Source organism: Leptosomus discolor, chromosome 3 (genome assembly GCF_034619465.1).
Source record: "Leptosomus discolor isolate bLepDis1 chromosome 3, bLepDis1.hap2, whole genome shotgun sequence".
NCBI classification, from domain to species: domain Eukaryota; kingdom Metazoa; phylum Chordata; class Aves; order Leptosomiformes; family Leptosomidae; genus Leptosomus; species Leptosomus discolor.
The window spans coordinates 68,183,074-68,202,916 of NC_141393.1; the positions used below are offsets into that span (position 1 = coordinate 68,183,074).

The 19,843-nt window shown below is 41.4% G+C and overlaps 1 protein-coding gene across 1 annotated transcript in view; it reads left to right on the forward strand.

Moving 5' to 3' along the window:
* The window catches only part of RASAL2 (RAS protein activator like 2), a 123,561-nt gene that overhangs the window by 22,587 nt on the left and 81,131 nt on the right, over nt 1-19,843 (forward strand). Inside the window, exons 2-3 of the mRNA XM_086462387.1 lie at nt 1,598-1,725; nt 11,012-11,138. Coding sequence (XP_086318513.1) covers nt 1,598-1,725; nt 11,012-11,138 — 255 coding nt within the window. The remainder of the gene's footprint in view (nt 1-1,597; nt 1,726-11,011; nt 11,139-19,843) is intronic.

Genomic DNA, 19,843 nt, shown 5'->3' on the forward strand with positions numbered 1-19,843 from the left:
TTTAAATAATTAGATGGGATTTGGCATACATAGGGGTCTGCAAGGACTGAAGTCATTTGAAGGAGTTCGATACTCCGCGTTTAGTGCTTGAGTTTGGACTTGCGCTCTTCCTTGCGGCTGGGAAGGTGCTGGGTGTTTGAGGATTCGCTGGCCTCTAGTGGTGAAGCTGAGTAGGAGCTACAAGAAGCATCTGTGCTTCACTCTGTGCAAGCACTGGGTTAGTATGTGTACTAAAAGGAAGCTAATGTTACAAAACACTTTGTTTTTGAACACTCTTTTTGCCTAATGGGCTCCTGAAATAGTTGAAGGAGGTCCTGGATTCCTGTGCAGCAAGTCCTTTGATTTTTGCAGTGTCTGTTTTAGACCCCTTAGGGGTAGTCCAGGGAGTTCAGGAATATATAGTGTATGCGTTGAGAATGGCTGATTTTTTAGATCAATGCAAGTAAAGTTGTATAAAACTACGAGTGCAAGATAAAAACGGAACTTAATCTTACAAAGCAATGAGAATTTAATGTCAGAATTTTAGGAAGAGATTACTTGAAACTGTTTTCTAAATTTTTATAAATGGTGCTACCCATGACTGTTGCATACATGCTTTTTTCTGTTATTCGTATAGCATTTCTGTCTCCTGTAAACAGATTTTTACAAATTGGCTGCACACTTGAATTCCTAGGGCAGCCTTCTTTGCACCCAGGCTTCTTGTAGCACTGGCAGCATACCTTGCTGCTTCACGGCTTTCTCTGCTTTTGGGCTTGGCTGCTTGGCAGTGAAGTCTGTTTGTCTGCTGCACTTGTTCGTTTGCTTTCCTTTCCCAATCTCAGCGAAATCTTCTTAGTGAGAGGCACAGTGTGATTATGTAGCTCAAGCCTGAGAGACTTAAGGGAAGTTGATTTTAAAACAAATTTTGAAAGATCAGCACTGGAAGCCAAACAAGTTGGATTTTTGTTTTGGTTTGGATTTTTTGGTTGGTTGGTTGGTTGGGTTTTTTGTTTGAGTTTTTGTCACTAGAGTGGCTGTGGCTAAATGAAAATGCTGGAAGACTTAGCTGTCACAATTTAATTGAATAGTTTCCCTACCGAAAGACGGTAGTAAGCCGTTCTCAATTAAATGCCCATCCCTTTGAATTTTTACCTCCCTTCTTCAAGCCAGCCTTCCTTGATCCCCATCCTCCTTCCTATCTCTCTATCCTTAGTCTCAAATAATTTAGTTTATTAAGATTTAGAGTCCATTCAGGGCCCTACCCCTTCTAACCATGGTTTTGAGAAGAGAGTGGAGGGAAGATTTAAGTTTTCATGAGAGCTCTCGGTCTTTTCTTTTGATCATATTTCAGTCTTTGTCAGAGACATTTATATTCATCTCGGGTATTGCCATTTTTCTAAGTCACACTATAGATAAATAAGTATTCATAGTGTACGTTACATAGCATTCCACATGGGTGCCTCCCAGGATTAGCATTTCATCTTTTAATGTGCTGAAACAGGCGCTGCTAAGTACAGATTGCAGTTTTGGTTCGCATCTAGCTGCAGAACAGCAAAAGCAAAGAAGGTGGTTAATGGCACATGGTAATCATTCTGGCGTCACTGTTTTCTGTTTGCAGATGTGAAAGGACCACCTACACACAGACTGTCCTGTGGCCAGTCCCCCTACACTGAAACAACAACATGGGAGAGGAAGTACTGCATCCTGACAGACAGCCAGCTGGTGCTGCTCAACAGGGAGAAAGAGGTGAGAGAAGCTCACGTTGGCCACTCAGGATTTACCTTTTGCCCTTTATTGGTAAAAAAAGAAGGCAGCTTTTCTCATCTCCCTTTTATTTTGTTCATGAGTTTAGCGAAACGTGTGAAAGGGGGAAAAGGGGAACTAACCTATTCTATGTGTGGATGGCACAGCACGCACAGTTATAGCCCAGCTGGCTCAGACGCCGGTTGCACGGAAGAGGTGACAGCAAACTGTGTGCATCCAAAACTTCCTCCTGGAGTTTTACAGCCTGCATTCAAGTCTGCCACTATATCTTCCTATGTTATTGCTGCTTTTAATAGCAGTTAAAGCCACTGAAGCTGTGTAAGCCTACCTTCTCACGTCAGTGCAGACATAAAGGTAGGGGAAAGTGCAGTAAAGGTAGGAAAAAAAGGGTTTGTTTGTGTCTGTATTGGAGTGCTGGGCAGAGGAAAGGTGTGTGCAACCTTCACACTGTGCAGCCATCCTTCCTGCAGTCACAAGGTAAATGGTTTGAGGCAGAGATTTGCCCTCTCTTGTTAAATACAGGAAGGAAGATTGGGTGCCCCTTGTCATGGATGCTTAAAGCTATTGCAACTATCTTTGCTTTAATTATAAAATGACTGTATGTGGCGTGTGTGTGTATAGCATGTAGGACTTGGCATTGTGCCTTGCCATGAAGGTAATGTCAATATGAGTAAAGTAATAGGCATGTTTTAGTTGATTGAAACACTGAACAAACAAATGCTGATAATTCCTTTCCCCTAGACTATGCCATGATATGGTGGGGTTTTTTGTGATATTTGATGTCTGCAGACTCTCACGAATACATGAGCTTTAGAAATATATGATAATGCTCCTGGGTTTGTTTGTTTAATTATTCTGCTGTAGATTTACCCTGTTTAAAAATAAATATTTCAGGAGGAGCTATAAAATAGGAATGTTTTCAGATGACTGAAATAGATTTTACTATATAAATGCCTGTGAATTTGGGTCTAATACCATGATTTCCTACATTTGGAGATTACCTGAATTTTTGTGGGGTTTTATGGTTCTTTTGAAGCTTCTGTGTATGGCTGTGCACTGGCTGAGAATACGAAACGTGTTTCTGGTGTAGCACTAAACATTATTCATCTTCAGCTGTGATCAGGTTATTTACAAGGGCTGAAATATTTCCTTGCATAGGGAGAGTAGGAGGAAATGGTTTAGACAAGGATTTGAGTTATTAGAAGGGAACAACAGCAATGCTAATGCATAGGAGAGGTTATCAAACGCAGGGAAAATGGAAGGCCCGTGTCATGTCATGATGTTTATTTACTATGTAATTCTTTGTCTAGTCTGACAGGACTGTCACCTAAGGAATTAAAGTATATACTAAAGAAACTTAAGGACGTTTGAGAGTTACTCCTAAAACTGTACTGTACCAGCACAGCTGGGCTAAAAGGATGCATCTCTTTAAAGAAAAGTAATTGAAAACAATGCTGTTTCGTATCACTAATAATTATCCGAAGGTAGTAATCATGCACATACAGGTTTAGTCTCTCCTACCAGAGTTAAAAGCATTTTGTTGGGAGTAAGATGAGTCTTTTGCTTAGATCTTGAGGAGTAAATATGGGAAGTCTGATATATCACTGGTGTATTAAGTCATTACATACTATGTTTAAATACACTCTGGTTTTTGTCAGAAGCTGGAGAAATTCAGTATCAGATTATAGAGAGCCTGGGGTTTAAGTATAGCAGTTACCCCAAAAAATCAAGCAGCAGAGTAAATCTTTGCAGTGTGCTCTCAAAGGAACCTGTCTGCACTATCACTATGAGAAATAACTTGTTTTGGGAAATGCTGCATGCAGATGGGCCAAGCAGACATGCCTCTGGTGCAGGTGTGACTCCACATGCTGATGATGTGATTTGTTTCAGAAGCTAGTAGCCGAAGTTGGATTTGCCATTCTGATTTTTCAAGTAATTTGGGACTACTCTTAAGGAAGAAGGGAACTCCTTGCAGAGTCATAAATACTCTGTAAGAAAAATAAAAGCATGTTTCAATCTAGATTCTGGGTCTGTACACGTGGCAGTTTATGTAAGATCCCTTATAGAAACACAAAACGCATAGGAGTAGAACTGCTAGTTAAGAGAAAGACACAGGGCTGATGCTCTGGAGTTGCACCTTCTAATTTTTCTGAAATAGAAGCGTCCCTTGTAGCTTTCATGAGAAGGGAAGGGGAGGTGACTCAGTTAAATTTTGCTTATCAAGTCATTCAAAGTTGAAAAGAGGCTCTATGAAATGTGATGTAGAAGTAGGAGTGAACAAAGTCTTAAGGCAGCGATGGGGAGAGATGCTTGGGATGAGCATAATGACTGAAAAGTATGTAGGAGGGGAATCAAAAAAAGCCCATGGGTGGGACCACAGGTACAGGGAGCCTAAGCAAAAGACCAGGTGAATGAGGAAGAGGGCAGTTACTTAAAGAAGAAAATAGAAGATTATATTTAGAGTAAAATTATTGGAAAGGTGATGCTGGAGGCTCTTTGTTAACCTGAAATGAGGCAATAGGCAACAGGAGCTGAAGATGAAGAGGTTCCTGCCCTGAACATGGAAATTGCTGATAGAGCAGGTAGGTCAGAATTCCTTTGGACTGCTGAAGAGGATCTTAGAAACAATGTGAGGGACAGGATGATACCCATCAGTAAGGGGGTGGGTGTCAGGGAAGAAGGAAGAGATGTTAACAGCAGAGTGCCCTTGCAGATGAAACGGAGCACTTGCATCATCCCAAGGCTGGTGTAATTTGAAAACTGTAAGTCTGAAGCATCTCATTTTATTCTCTGTGCATCTGCTTTGTTTCTTCATGGAATAAAAATCCAAGAAGCTTAGCCCATGTGAAATTGAAAGGGAACATAAATGTTTGATGTTTATAATACTTTGTAAAATCATTATGCAAGTATGTATGTCAAAGCCAAAAAGTAGGAAAACATATACAAAATGCAAACAGGTGATTGAAAGATGTCTTGACTGTTTCAGGTATAATGCTAAGTCTGGTTTCTTTAAGTTAATGCTGTTAAAATACAACATTATGAATTCCACAGATTTTTAAGACTGAATGAACATTACAGAAATAAACACCGTAGTAAGGAAACTCTTTTCTTCTAACATCCCACCACTGTGGATTTATTGTCAAGGCAGTTTGGATAGAGTATGTGCAAGAGAGGTCTTGCGCTGTGCAAGCGTGAGAGTAGGTGGGAAATTGGAGAACTTTCGAGGTACAACTTGATCCAAAAATATCTGCAATTACTAACAGATAAAAATAGTCTGATGGTATCACCTTATGCAGTGTAGAAAAGTATTAATTACTTGACATCTTGTCAACTTTATGAAATTAAAATAGCTGAGACTGAAGAATGAGGATTATTAATGAAGGGAAGAGATTGATGCCCAAAAAGTTAGGTAGAAAGAAAATTAATCCCTGTAGGGACATGAGAGATGACTTCGCAAATAAGGAGTCGTGAGTGACAGGAGATGTGCAATTACTACAACAAATCATGGTGTGGTAATATCTAGCAGCATCTTCCAAGACTAGGAGAACAGGTCTGGACCGATTCACTTACAAATCGGGTATTTTTTTCTACAAGGAAGACGATTTTCCCCTGTCAGGAAGGTGTAGATATTTTCATCGTTTGTGAAACCTGTTCCATAGGGTAAGAGCTGTGAGGGCACAATAGAAGTATCTGCAAAATCAGGGCCATTTAAACAGGGAAAGGGAATGAGTTAGTGTTTATGAAGAGCAGTTTCAGATAATCCATTGCACAGCACTTTCGTGAAGGATATGACAAATGGCTGCATCTGGTTTTGGGCTGCTTTTTAGTTAGTCTTTGTCTGTAACTTGGCTGCTGTCCTGCTGAATCTTTTAATTTTGTATTCAGCTGGAAAGGAAGATGAATAACACTTTTCACTGTGTTAAACTCTTCCTTCTTCCTCCCTGCACACAAAACCTCATCTTTCTTCTTGGAGGTGGTTTTAATCAAGGGCAAAGGATAGTGAAGACCTACATTCACTGTGACAAGATCTACTACTTATTGGTGCTGGTGACAAGAGGCCAGCAGCAGGCTATCTCTGATGTATTTTCCTACTCTTCCTTCTCCTGTCACTGACACCAGTAAAGGAGTGACAGTGGTGATCCCAAGAGAAAATAGCAACAGCAAACGCTGGTGCATGGGGCCCCAGGGGAGGTTCTTCAGAAATGCCCACTGCCATTTTCCAAAGACTTGTCACATTGGTATCTTACAGCAAATGTGTTTTACCTGGAAATAGGAGTTTGTCAAAGCTGGACCCAGTCATAAGAAAAGATTTGCTTCAATTCCCAAATGAATTTAATTTTTTTTTTTTTTCCAAAAGTCCAAAGAAGTACTTGTCAACATTTTTAAGGTGGATTTCTATGTCAAAATTTTAGCCAGCTTATAACTTCCTGGAGAAAGGTGAAAATTAAAATGAATTGTTTAACTGTTTGTTGACATGATTCCAAACTTCCTGATTACTAGTTCAGAAGAGATTGTAAGTTCTTGAGTTTTTGTCTTGAATCGGTCTTCCCAGTCTTGAAAAACCTATCTGCAGTGAAGAAAATTTTTCCTACTTTTCTTTTTAAAATAGCCTTGCTCAGTTTGCCTTTAAGAGGCATTAAATGCCTGTAGAGCTCTTAATTGTATTTCTTCTGAAATCTTTTCATCATCAAACCACTAGAAATCCCAAATATAGGCTTTTTCTACTTAAAAAGCATGTTCAGTGGCAGGTGAGCTGTTATGCTGTTCTAGAGTTTAGAGTTTGAGCTCTGGTCCTTTCCTCAGTAAATTGAAATTTGCCAATGAAACATGGCCTATGATGAAAATTGTCAAGATTGCCGAAATTATCAGCATTTGGACTGTCCATAGGACCTTCTTGTCCCAGAGTCGCACTGCTCAGAGTCCAGCCCTGAACCAGCAGCTTCAGCACATAGACTCTGGGTCAGATGATTCCCAGGTTGGTGAAGTCTCAGCAGGGCAGAGAACAGGATAACAAAGGTGGATGGGAAGAAAAAAAAAAAAAAGGGCTGAAAGCCTAAATTGCTATTAGAGTCCTGACTCTGCAAGACTTTGTCATTCTCTTTGATCCTTTGCTGAACTGCTTGCTGGAATAGCAGGGGCTGGAGGAGGGTTGGGAAGATTGCAGATGTCTGGCTTGGTATGGTATTTAGTTGTGCACTTGCTTGTTTTTTGGTGCCACCTGATCTGTGAACCCGAGCAGTTTATATACCTGTTTAAAAATATGTCCAGCCCCAAAAGATACAGAGCTGCTAAGCAAGCTCATTTTGCATGTTCATGAAGCTGTATTTGTAAGAACAGGCTGATCTTATGCTAAGCAATGAATACTGCTCCTGCCGTCTTGGAGTTAGTTCTTTTTTGTCAGTATAGACAGAGAGTATGGGTTTAGAAGAGTGTTACTTAAAATAACACAGCGCTTTTGAGTCAGACTTAAGGAGGGGGATCTTTTTTTAGCTACTTTGACACTTTAATCTTGTCTGTGAAATTGTGGAATGTTCGCATGTTCTCTGGTGTAGATCAAGCTATGTAGCATTAAAATACTGTTCCATATAGAGTTTATAGAATTGAGTGGAATAAACAGTATCAGGTTTTTTTCAAGTCACTATAAATAGGCTAACAAAAGTGGGGTTTTTTGCTGGTGTGGACTGTAGAGCACTAGATGAATGCAGCTACACCAATGAACCTTTTTTAGTGTGCAACCTCACCATGTTTTCCTAGTCCGGGCAAATGTTAAATACAAAAGGCTAAGTGACCCAGAATTAGGATCTGAGCTCTCAAACAGTCTTCCTCTTAATGGCCGAGTTCCTCTTTGAAGATAAATCCTATCTCTGGTATGCAGAAGTAGATTTGGTTTTGACACCGACTCCGGTGTGCTGCAGCCTGTTTGCCTTTTCCCAAGGACACAAAGGACAGCATTGCCTCAATCACCATTCTCCTCCTCACCCTGAGCAGCAAGTCAGTATATCTATAGTGTCCTCTTGGCTGTCGTCGCTGTTCTTACATATGCTGTTATCAGGGTGGTAGTAGTGCTTTTTTTTTTGTGTCAGTGGGTTAAGAGAATATTTCTGTCATCCCATGTCTGAAAGCACACACAGATACTGAAGAGGTATACTTGAAAGAAAAGGGACTATATTAATTTCTCAGTTAAAAAAAAAAATCTAATAGTGGAGAAATCTACCCTGTAGGAGCTGTATTGGTATGGAGCTAGCAGTTAGATATAGGTGCAACAAATTCCCTGAGAAAGGAGGGTTAGAGGATGGTAGCTTGATGTTTTTAAGGTGTGCTGAAGCAGGTGTGTGGTGTGACTGGTAATAGCTGTTCTGGAAATACAGCTTGCAGCATCCCAGCAAAAAATGCTCTGAAGGAAATCAGGAGAGGCAGAAGAGGCAGTAGAGCAGAAGAGCATTTAGAAGGAAGTAAGACTAAATGGAGCCTCCAGGTGAAAACTGAAAATCTAATATGTGAACTTGATTGAATGAATGTGGCAATAACTAACAAAGTTAGTCTTTGCTTAACTTCCTAAAGTGCTCTCACACGGAGTTCATTCGGCAAAGGAGCTACTGTAAAAATCTACCAGCAAACAAAGTAGCCGTAACAGAATAACCACGAGGGATTTGGGAAACTTGTTTTGAAAAATGAGCACTGTTTGGAGGAGACAAATAGACTAGCATAGAAATAAATAGCATTTTAAAATGACCTTAAGAGAATGTTAAGTGCTTAAAAGTCAGGAAATGCCAGAACTAGTTTGAGAGCTGTTGTAGTGCAGCTTCTTTCTAAAATAGTACAGTATCTTGTACATCTTTCACAACCTTCGGTACAAATGAATAATATCTTTTTGTTTGCTATTTATACCCAGTTTTCAGAGATGATCGAAGATATGAAAGGATAAGCAACTCAGGAAATATGACAGGGGCTTCTAATCCTTTAGCTGCAAGCTATCTTTTATGTAGCTATATGAAAATAAATTGCCATATGCATGTGTTGCAGTTGTACTGTTGAAGCCAATGTCCTCATCAAAAGTGCACTGAGATGTTCTGAGCACTGAGGGGTTGTGCCTGCCTCCAGCCTCTGGATGCTGCATCTCTCCCTCATCCCTGGGGTTTCTTCCAACTGTCGAATGTAAGGGCTTAAAGTGGCCCCACCAAGTTACAGGTTCTAGATATGGTAACAGACACCAGACCAACTGCTTTAGCGATGAACAATTTATCTCTAAATAATGTTGCAGTAACAAGTACAGATCAGGAGTATGATTATCCAGGTTGCTACCACAAGAAATGCTGTAACTCAGTAGCACAGTTATCCAGGTCAAAATGACAGCAAATCCAGTAATTCACCAATACTGAACTAAACTTGATAATCTGACCATGTAAAGACCTGAAAAACCATGGTCATAACCATGATTATAGAATCATAGAATCATGTTGGTTGGAAAAGACCTTTAAGATCATCAGGTCCAACCATTATCCTAACACTACTAAGCCCACTGCTAAACCATGTCCCTAAGCACGACATCCGTACGTCTTTTGAACACCTCCAGGGATGGTGACTCCGCCGCATCCCTGGGCAGCCTGTTCCAATGCTGAACCACTCTTTCAGTAAAGAAATTTTTCCTAATATCCAATCTAAATCTGTAGCAGGAAGCAGGGCATGGCTTCCTTGGACAAGTGACTCCAACCAGACAAGCAGGCTCAAGGAATTCCCCCGATTGGAGTGTTCTGCTGTTGAGACATGGAAGCACTGTCTGGACTTCTTAATGAACTCCCACATCCCACCTTTGGCCTCCTTCTGTGCCAGTTTTTTAGGGCACATGGGGCCCAGAAATACTGTATCAGGCAGTACTGGCCCCAGGTGCCCCCCCTGCTGGTAGCGACCCAGTCAAGGAGACTGTGGTGACCATGGTAACCATGGGCCCAGAAGTGTTTGGCTTGGTTACGGAGCTCGGAGCTCGTTGTGGCTTTGCAGTCTCCGTCTTTGGTGACCAGCCTTTGACCAGCTTGAAGGATCTTTGCTGTCTTTCGTCTTTTGAACCCCTTCAGAGCAACGTGAATGGTCTTCAGAAGGGTAGAGTAAAGGATGTTTTCATCCTGGTGGAAGCAGTGGCTTCCTAGTGGAAGGCAGTTTTCTGCGTGCTGGAGCAATCAGACTGGCACCTCTGGCAAGCAGGTAGCTTTCTGAAGTTTTTGTCTGCCTTTGTATATGCAAAGTAATCAATGCTTGAATTAACCTGTGCTGATCTTGTAAACAAAATCGGGATGCACAGAGGTGTCCGTATAAATTCATAAAGTAGTTCGCTTCTTTTCCTTATCCTCCAAATCACTTTGTACGTTTTTTGGGATTGGATTAGGAGTACATTAGACTTGTTTCTTGTTCCCAGACATATGTGCTGTTAGACAAAAAGATTGTATTGCTTAGGCTGTTTCAGAGCTCTTGGCCGTTGTCTAAATGCCCTGTAGCTGCAGTGATAGGTAGCATAATTTACCACTTTTTTTTCCAGCATAAGCACCTCTCTAGCAAAATGTAGTCATTCAGGCAGGTGTTTAAAGGTAAGGTTGAGGGGGGAGCAATCCCTGAGGGGTCAAGTTCTGCCAAAATTTCAGAAGAGAAACAAGATATTTTCAGTACTTTTAAAGAGAATTAGCAGAATTTTATTTCTATGAAATAGTGAGGACTATTTCTTAGAGCTTTCTGAGGTCCCATTTTTAGGATGAGTTTGATTTAATCATAGAAGATACTCCCTTTCTTCATGTGCCTAGTACGACCAGCAGAATGTCCATTTTTCTCTGACATGCTGTGACTGATCACTGAACATGTGCTGAGACTGCAAAAATGCTTTTGTAATCTCAAAGTTTCGCATGTAGCCTTCTGACCAGCAGCTCCTGCCTGACTTTCCCAGCATGGAAGCAGGCAAGGCTGGGTAGCAATGGGTCCGGCATTGGAGAACCAGTTTTGAAAGGCAGGGCTGCCTTGTTAGTCAGATGGGACGGCTGTGTTGTGACTTGATACCTCTGGAGCGCAGGTTGCTGCACACCTGCATGCAGCCCTCTCCGGGCTGTCTGTGCACCAACGCTTCTCGCTGCTGCAGAGCTTTCCCGGTGAGCCTCAGGAATCGCGTAGTAAGGTCAGGTCTCAAAGTTATTACCAGATGAGTAGAAAATTAAGTTCTTATCAAAATGTTGTATTAACAGCGCGGCCCAGTGTCAAGTTAACAGCTGTCGGCATCCTTTTTATGCAGGTGCCTGTCGATGGGATCCAGGAGCCGCAGGCAGATGCTACCAAAGGGCGCTGCCTGCGCCGGACGGTGAGCGTCCCCTCCGAGGGCCAATTCCCCGAGTACCCGCCAGAGGGGGCCGCCAAGCTAGGTAAGTGGAAAACTTGGCCGCAACGAATTGATTTTAATTTGTAGCTGCAAGCTGTATCTTGGTACTGCTTCCCTGGCAGCATCGTTGCAAAGGAGCCTGCTGAGGTGGGGAGGGTCGCAGGTAGGTGGTGGGTGGAGGTCGTGTGACCGTGGCGTTGTTTGTAAATGCCGCCAGCAAAATTACTTCCAAACACCAGGGTTTATCCAAACATCAGTGAGAATGTTATGGGGTACCAGAGAAATAGGGCTGTTGCTGCACATGGCGGGGTTGGTAGCTGTGTTTGTAAGATTACTATACAGCTTTGGGTTTTACTACTGAGAGCTGCTGAACGCAGGTCAATAGGAATGCAGCTTTTGCAGATAGCTGTAAGTGGTTCCCTCTGGTTTTTAGAACTGTTAGGTGGTTATGTTTTACCTCACTGTGAGCCTCTGTGGATTTTCCTTTGCTTTGTATTTTCATAACAAGTACTGGATAACAGGTTTTTCTATAACTTACCTCATGCCTGTTTGGGGTGCAGTTCCTAAAATAACCAACCAACTGCCTGCTGCTATAATTATACATGTTGAAATCTAGGGATAGCATAAGAAAGGGAAGGTATTAAAAATGACAGACAAAAGCTCTGTTGCAGTAGTTTTCCAAGTCCAGATTTGGCCCAGTTCCCCCTTTTTTATTACACCCCATCTGTGGTTGCATAAAGAGCATTCTTCCAACTCTTTCCAGAAGAAAGGAAGAGTGAATGGAGGCAGCAACCACACACAAGTGAACTCTTCTTTCTGTTCCCAACCTATGCAAGAAGCTCTTTGACGTAGGCTGATAAGGTCTAGGAGCAATTCTTCCTTAGTTCAGCTATAAAAAATACCAATCCTGAGAGTGAGTGAGCTATGAGGAAAAAAAGTAACGTGCATCTCTAAACAGTAAAGCAACTTTGATAACATCATTATCAAAGGTGAAGAGCAGCTAAGGTATTTTTCATTTTGCAGGCTCAGCTGGTTTTTATGCCAAAGAATTTTATTCTGTGAGTGTATTGCACACAAGTCATTAGAATCCCACTCTTCTAGATAGTTAATTAACACATTGCAACTGTAGTACTTCTGTATTTGTACTTGCCAGTAGCACTATTTAACTCTTCGTTATTTGAGGAAGGCAGGTAGGTTCTTTTTTTGGATTTGTTTGATTCCTGGATTAGAAGGCTGAAAAGAAACAGGACAGGCTGATGATTTAGGAGGGAAAACTGTGAAGTACTTGGGGATAAATGACATAAACAGAACTGCTATTGCATTTGTTTGTGGCATTTCAAATGCAGCTGTAAATGATCATCTTGTTTTGTCATATGAACAAATATTCATTCTTGTTTGAAACTAAAACCGGTATTAAACATGTTTACACAGTGTTATAGCAAAGTACTTGCTCCAGGTATGTGGCTGGTGAGATGAATGAAGAATCATATTGCAGTCAGTCTGTGCTAGGCAATGAATATTATTTGCAGCTTTGCAAGCTAGAAGGACTTTTAAAATCTAGGATTTAAATGCCTTCTTTTTCTATACCTTGTGCAAAAAATGCATAGAAGACTTTCTAGACTTCACTGAGTATCTGAATAGCTGGAAATCCCAGTGTTATGTTTTTAAATGTAACCTTGTGACCTTCTTCATTTTCATGAATTGCCATACAGAATAGATGACTTTGCTGTTTGGGTATATGCCCTTACTATGTATTTTGCTACAGCTCTAGATGCATGTGGCATCTTGAAGTGTGCTGCTTGATGTACACTTGACAAGAATGTATTAAAAGTACAAGAGAAACTCATATCCACATGGCTGTCTCCATATGAGAGCTGCAACTATAGTGAATATAGAAGTCACAAAGTGTGTAGCTAAAGGAATTGGGCATGCAGTGGTGGGAGGGGAAGAGGACAGACAAGAGCTGGAGAGAAATTGAGCAATGCTCATACTGTGAGGAAGGACGAGGGTAAGTGAGAGGGAAGGTTATATATAATCTCTGTTTGCAGCGCCCTAGGTAGTTCCCTTGTTTTCACATCCTGGTTAGAAATGTCGCTTGTCATGATTACAGGATTACTGCTAATGGAAAAAAGTGGGTTGATAGCAAGCAGTGGGAATAGCGTTGTGTCAAGATGTTGAGGAAACCATTAAACATCTTTATAAAGAGCAAGAAACGGATGGTGGCAGCCAGAACATGTTACCAGCAGTGCAGATAAACAACTGGACTGAAATAGCTTTGGGATGGACACCAAAAGCTGAAAAACACAGCAGAGGCAGCTAAAATATGTAGTAGAGAAATTGCTATGCAGAGCTGATAAGAATATCTAGCTTGTACTAGGGAAGCATGTGCATAACATGGCAACAGCAGGCGTTGCATCTTATGATGATATCTGAAATTACTACTTGCGAAAGAGCTCCTTGGGGCTGGCTGTAGTGCAGAGGTTGAGCCATAGCAATGGCATTTGCGTTTTTCCCTAAGTAAGATTGCTGTACTTCTCTTGTGATTTACTGAATTATTCATTTATTTTTTTTTAAAAAAAAAAGGATGGGGAATCGGGTGATGGAACTCTTTTGTCTGTAGCACTACAGTTTCCACCTTGTATGAGGTCAATCTTTTTGTTAATGGAGCAACTGAAATGGTGCGTAGTCTTCAGGGCCTCTGCATAATCAGCAGTAGTACCCATTTGACAAATTTTCTTTGTGTGTGCACACATCCTTGTAGCACCATTCCTAGGAAGTGTGGGAGAGAAACTACCCACGTTACAGCTGAGAAGTTGAAGCGAGAGATGTGTAACTCACAAAAGGTCAATGTTAAGTTAAGTGTGCTTTACCCAAGGGCTGTTGTAGTCATTCTTGCTGTCTCTTTCATTTTTGCCCTTGCTGCGGGGTTGGCTCAGCTGTTTGTGAGGCAGCTGCTGAACCACCATGGTTTACAGTCCCATGTACGAAGATAGACACCAATTTCCACATACTTCAGTACAGTAAGCTATAATTTGTGATGGTTCAGCAGCTGCTAGAAGAGCAGCTGAGCCATCCCTTCTGTGCAGGCAGAAACCGCTGTGGCCACCCTCAAATGAGAGCCAGAGGGGCAGACGTAAAGATAAAACGTAAGATAGAAAGAGACTTATTTAAACAGTGAAAACTAAGAAGATCATTTAAAAACTGTAACTCCAGAGGACACTCACCATCTACTGCTAGTAGAGTTTACCCTCTGCTTGCAGACAGTGGAGAGGTTGTTTCTAATGTTGAAATTCTTAATTCCTATCTGGGAGGTACCCTGTACACAGAGTTGTATCAGCAGGTCGTCCGTTAAATATATACCGTGACATTTCCGTGGTACATAATCTGTATCATTGTAGTAATACCTCTCTGCAAGTGAATAGGCACACTCTAAATATGTCATTTACTTGCTAGGATTTCATCTTGGCAGCACTTATTCAGAGGTGGTTCCACTCAGGGAAGCTAAAAACGTAGCTATAATTTGTCTCTAACTCCGGCTTGACAGCCTCTTTCCTTCTTTCAACCATTACTTTCAATGGGACAATTCTGTTATGAAGTGTGATACAGGCCCTGGAGACCAGCACCTAAATGTTATAGGAAGAGATAAGATGAAGCAAACTCAAGCTGGTCCATCTCTTAAGTTGCCTCCATTTCTGCTTCAGATCCTGCTCTTTTTCTAACAGGTTTATTTTTTCCTGTTAGGGAGATTACACCTTTTGTAAAGGATCATTGTTTATAATATCATATTGGAATTAACCATTCATACAGTAAAAGCATGATTCAGATTTCCACCATTCATACTGTTTGACAGACTAGTAACAGTTACTGCTTCCTTTCTCAAAATAATCCTCTTCTCTCTTACTCTGCTTCCTTCTCACCACCTGCTCACACTAAATGAGAGTTGTTAAGGAGAATACGTAGTGAAAGTTCTGATTCTGGCATCCGGGTGCATCTTTGTGGCATTAATAAGGGATTTTTTTGCCTGCATATGTTAAATATCAGGAGGGAATGGAAGTGAGGAAGTTTGTGGGGTTTTTTGTTGGTTTTAATTTATTTTTAAATTATTAGGAAAAAGCATCATCAGAGAGAGCCTTTTTGAGATTCTCTGATGGTTAGAAAGGCTGGTGTTGATGCAAATGGATTTTGTTTTTATATTTGGAGATGAAGTCATCTGAGAAGAAAATGAAGACTGTTTCACTTGCTGAAACAAGTTAACCCTGTTTTTTCTCAGTCACTTCTATGACTACTGAATATGAAGGCTCTTGAGAAAAGATCACTGAAAGCAGATCAGAGGTGAAGATGCTCTTTGCAAATTTTCATTTTGACCTCACTTTGAGTCACTAGCATGGAGAAATTTTGGCTTTTTATCCAGTTGCTTGGTCTAATCAGTGGGAAAACATAGTTTGTACTCTACCCACACTAAATTCTGACCTGCTTGCTGTTTGTAGCCTTCAGTGATCTAATTATTCTAAACAGTATTAACATGGCATGTAGATGAGGAGCTCTGGTGGAATGATTTCTGCAATACAAACAAGCAGCCAAAGGTGAGATGAGAAGAGGCAGGGACTCCTTAACAATAACTCCTTGTTGCTGACAAACTCTCTGAAACCACACAATTCAAGCAGCTATTTTTGTTTGTTTGGTTGGTTTTCCCCTCAAAATATACTCCCGTTTCTTGGCTGGAGACAGAATAGCCACCAAGATTAAGAACCATCTGGGTAAGAAAGCCTTACACCTTTTAGGAGCTTCTACATGGTCAACTCTGCATATACAGTGTCTACTGCACGTCAATATCTGTTCACCCTTACATAGCTCTCTGGCTCATCTTCCAAACTTTTGTCCTGGAGTCATCTTTACATCATCAGACAACCAACTGGCCTTTAGTGCCTTAGCCCTCTCTGCGGAGCATTACTAGCTGTAACTCAGCTGCTGACTCCTGTCTTGGCTCTGCAGCTCTTCTCTCCATCCTTTGGTAGAGTTGCATCCACCCAACCTACTGTTAACATCTATTCTTCCTCCTTGGGAGGAATCTCCCATGCCGTGATGAGTTGCTGTTCTCTGATTTTCTCTGTAAAGATTGCCTTTGTGAGCACTTACATGGCAATGGAAGAGCAGTCATGCTGATGCCCTATACTCAGTGCTGCTGACATACTAGGAATACTGGGTCCAGTGTTGGGCTCACCGCTTGAAGAAGGATGTTATGAATCAGGAGACAGTCCAGCAGAGATCTGCCAAGGTCATTTTGTTCAGGAGCACGTGACCCATGAAAAGAGGCTGAGAGAGGTGGGCTTGTTCAGGCTGGCAAGAAAAGAGGCTAAGGGGTTGATCTGATAGTCTATGGCTACTTGAAAGAGAGTTAGCAATAATGGAGCCAAACCCTTCTCAAAAGTGGTAGATGGTAAAACAAGGGGGAATGGCCACAAGTTGTGCTTTGGGAGTTTCAGACTGAGAGATTAAGAGAAGGTGTGGCACCAGGAGGGTAGTGCAGCACTAAAACAGATTGCCCAGCAAAGCTGTAGAAACTTCATCCTCCAAGGCTTTCATGGCTTAGCTGGACAAAGCCACAGCAGACCTTATCAGGTGTTGGCGAGGCCCTGCTCCAGGTGGTAAATAGGACTAGATAACCTCCAGGGGTTCTTTACAACCAGTTTTTTGCTGGTTCTGTTTTACTTTTCATTCCTTTTTGACTTTCTTTTCCTAGCATGTATGTATCTGCCTGTTGTCATAAAGCAACTGTAACTTGTCTTGTGCAGAGACTTCTCTGATTGTTTTCAGCCTGTTACCTGAATGAAGTAAAACTGATGCTGTATCTGTGTCCCCTGCTTTCTTCAATAATTTGTGTCTCCGGGCCAACAGATACTGAATTCGAGAGAGATAGAAATGTCTCAGAGGTACTAAGTTCCTACAACTTTCATAAAAATACATGGCTAGTGATCATATGGGAAGGAGACTGGACAACTTCTGATGAAAACAGTGTGCTCTGGTTGGGAGGTAAGCAGTAAAATGCAAATAGGTAGGGAACTAGGCACCCTTACTTTCCTGATCACACAACTGTTACATAGTGGGCATCTAATCTGTGATTCTAGCTCAGTGATAAATCACCTGAGTTGGGTTTTTTCAAACCTGATTTTCCTGAAGTGAAGCACTTAAGTGAGGGGGCTGAGTTTCAAAGCAACTGCAGCTATCACTGCACAGCTACCTTTTTCAGAAAGACAGAGGCTGCTAAAATTGAGTTTAGACCTCTAAATGACTTCAGGAGTGTGCTTTAAATAAATAAATAAATAAATTAAATAAATAAAATCTACCTTCAGTACTCTGGTGGACTACATGTACAATTTTGAAATTTGGTGAAGATGGAATTTTGAGCTTCAAACATTACTTTTAACTTCCTGATCCTCTGGCTTAGTTGCGCACTTGATTAGATTTTCATCTTCATGATCACACCCTTTGCATTCCCTCAAGCTCAATTTTTCCAGTAAAAATTCCACTGAATTCAGAAAATTCTCTGATCACGCAAAGAAGGGAAGAAGGTATAAAAATGAAGCTCCAATCTGTTTTGGTGCCAGATCCATACCGCGTTGCTATCAGGTGACCAGTTGGCTGTGCAGAAATCCTGCCTCCGTGCTGTTATAAAAGGTTATGTTCAGGAGCTTGGAAATGGAGCGAGCCACAGAAGATTAGTTAAGTGACGTCTGGTTTCATTGCTGCCTGGTATGTACCTCTTACAACAGTTCCTGCAAGCGGCTGCTGAGCCCTCCTACATGGGGATGATTGCACCAAGAAAATACACAACCTGTGCTCTTCCTTCAGGTAAAAACTTGGCAGGAGAGAACAGACATTAGCTAAAAAGATTTCTAGGGTTATTTCAGTAATTGCTGTTTCTAAGTCAAGGTTGTTTGCAACTAAAACAATCAAAGCTGAGCCTTGCTTTCTGTATATTCCAGTTGGAATGAGTATGTTGTGATGAAAGAATAGATTAACTTTGTGCTCGCCACATACTTAACAATCCTTGTGCACTAAGGTTTCGCATGAATACCTGAAAAGGGTTACTACTTTGGGGGCAGGGGGCAGGCATGCAGGGGAGCTGGTTTGTTTTGGAAGAAGAGAGATTGTTTGTGACCTGGTCAATGAAAGAATCTGCAATGCACCAATCTTCATCATATTCAGTAAAGATTTACTTAGGAAGGATGCAGTAACTTGAAATAATGGACTTCCTGTAACTTCTCACAAAACTATGTGCTGAAGAGAGGACTGTCCCTTCACCTTCCACCACTCCACTTCGTCTACAAAGAATATCTGTTAGAAAGTGAGGATAAAAAAATGCAGTTTACAGCTCCCTGTATTTCAGCTGTAGGGATTTATATGTCTTGATGAAATAATTTTCCCAATAGCACTGTGTGCTTTTTCTCTGTGTTGCTATCTGCAAAATATCCGTCTCTTGTCAACTATCGTGCATAGCAGGGATGCAAAATAGGGCTTTGGGTTTAGCCCTCAAATTGAGGGGTGTGTTGTATAGCAGTATCTCTGGCAGGAAGATGGATTCAGATGTGCTGACTTTACTTGTTTGCAGCTCTTCGCCTTTGCCCGATTTGGGCTTGCATGAGCGTGTTTGTGTATACGTGTACATGTGAGAGAGATTCACGTCCTCCTTTATGCAGACCCAGTCTGAAGGATCAGATGTGTTACTGTCCATTGCCTTTTTCATTGAAATTAGCAAGCCTTCCTAAATTGTTTGGGAGATTTTTTTATTATTATTATTTCTTTTTGACCTGTAAGTGCTTTGTACCAAAAATCTAAATTGAAAGGTCCCCAACAGCTGAAAGGTGATACTCTAATGAGATAACTATGGAAAGCACCATTCTGCGCTTGTGTGGTTTGACGCTGCTCGGTGGTGGCCAAAGAACTGGCTGTGTTTCTGCAGGCTGCAAGTGGATACTGTGCACGTTTAGCCGCACGACTCTGTTCTTCACTGCACTTCAGCCCTGACCTGACAGTATTGCCAGAAGCCATGTGTGGGAGCCTTTTGTGAGCTGAGATCTGAAGCTTTTGGCTCACCTAATAGCACAAATGAGGGTTTGCTAAAGACTTTATCCTTTGCCTGCTTCACTGTCTAGTGCATTGTGTCACGATCTCCTAGTGCTGTGACTGTTGGGTATGATTAGTAGCAATTATAGTTATGCCAAGATCAATTTAAATTCTAAAACTTTAACTGTCTCTAGATGACACTGTTTACACGTTATCCCAAAATATATGCAAACTGTGAGTTGCATTTTTAAAGATTTCCTGTGAAATACAGCTGCTCTTTGGTCATCAGTAAAGAACCAACGAGCTACGCAGGGAAACAGCTACTGTGTGAAAAGTGTGCTCCTATTTTCTTCATCGACAAAAGAGGTTAGGAAACTTTGAGAAAAGCCCTGAAGTAATCTGAGATTTGGACTATGTACAGTGCAATTTGCTTGCCTTGGAAGGATGAAGAATTTAGACAACTCTGCTTGAAATTAAAACTGACTCCAGGGAGGCTAGACGTAACAAAAAGGATGGCTGGATCTCAGTGACATTCCCCCTGGGCAATTGGAATTATTTGTATACAGAAGATTGCCAAGCTGCTATCTTTTTGTTCTTCTATAACACAAGCCAAGCCAAAGGATTTTTGGTTTGTTCTGAATGCTGCTGAAACTTTGTTCCCTGGGACACATCATCTGTGCTGAA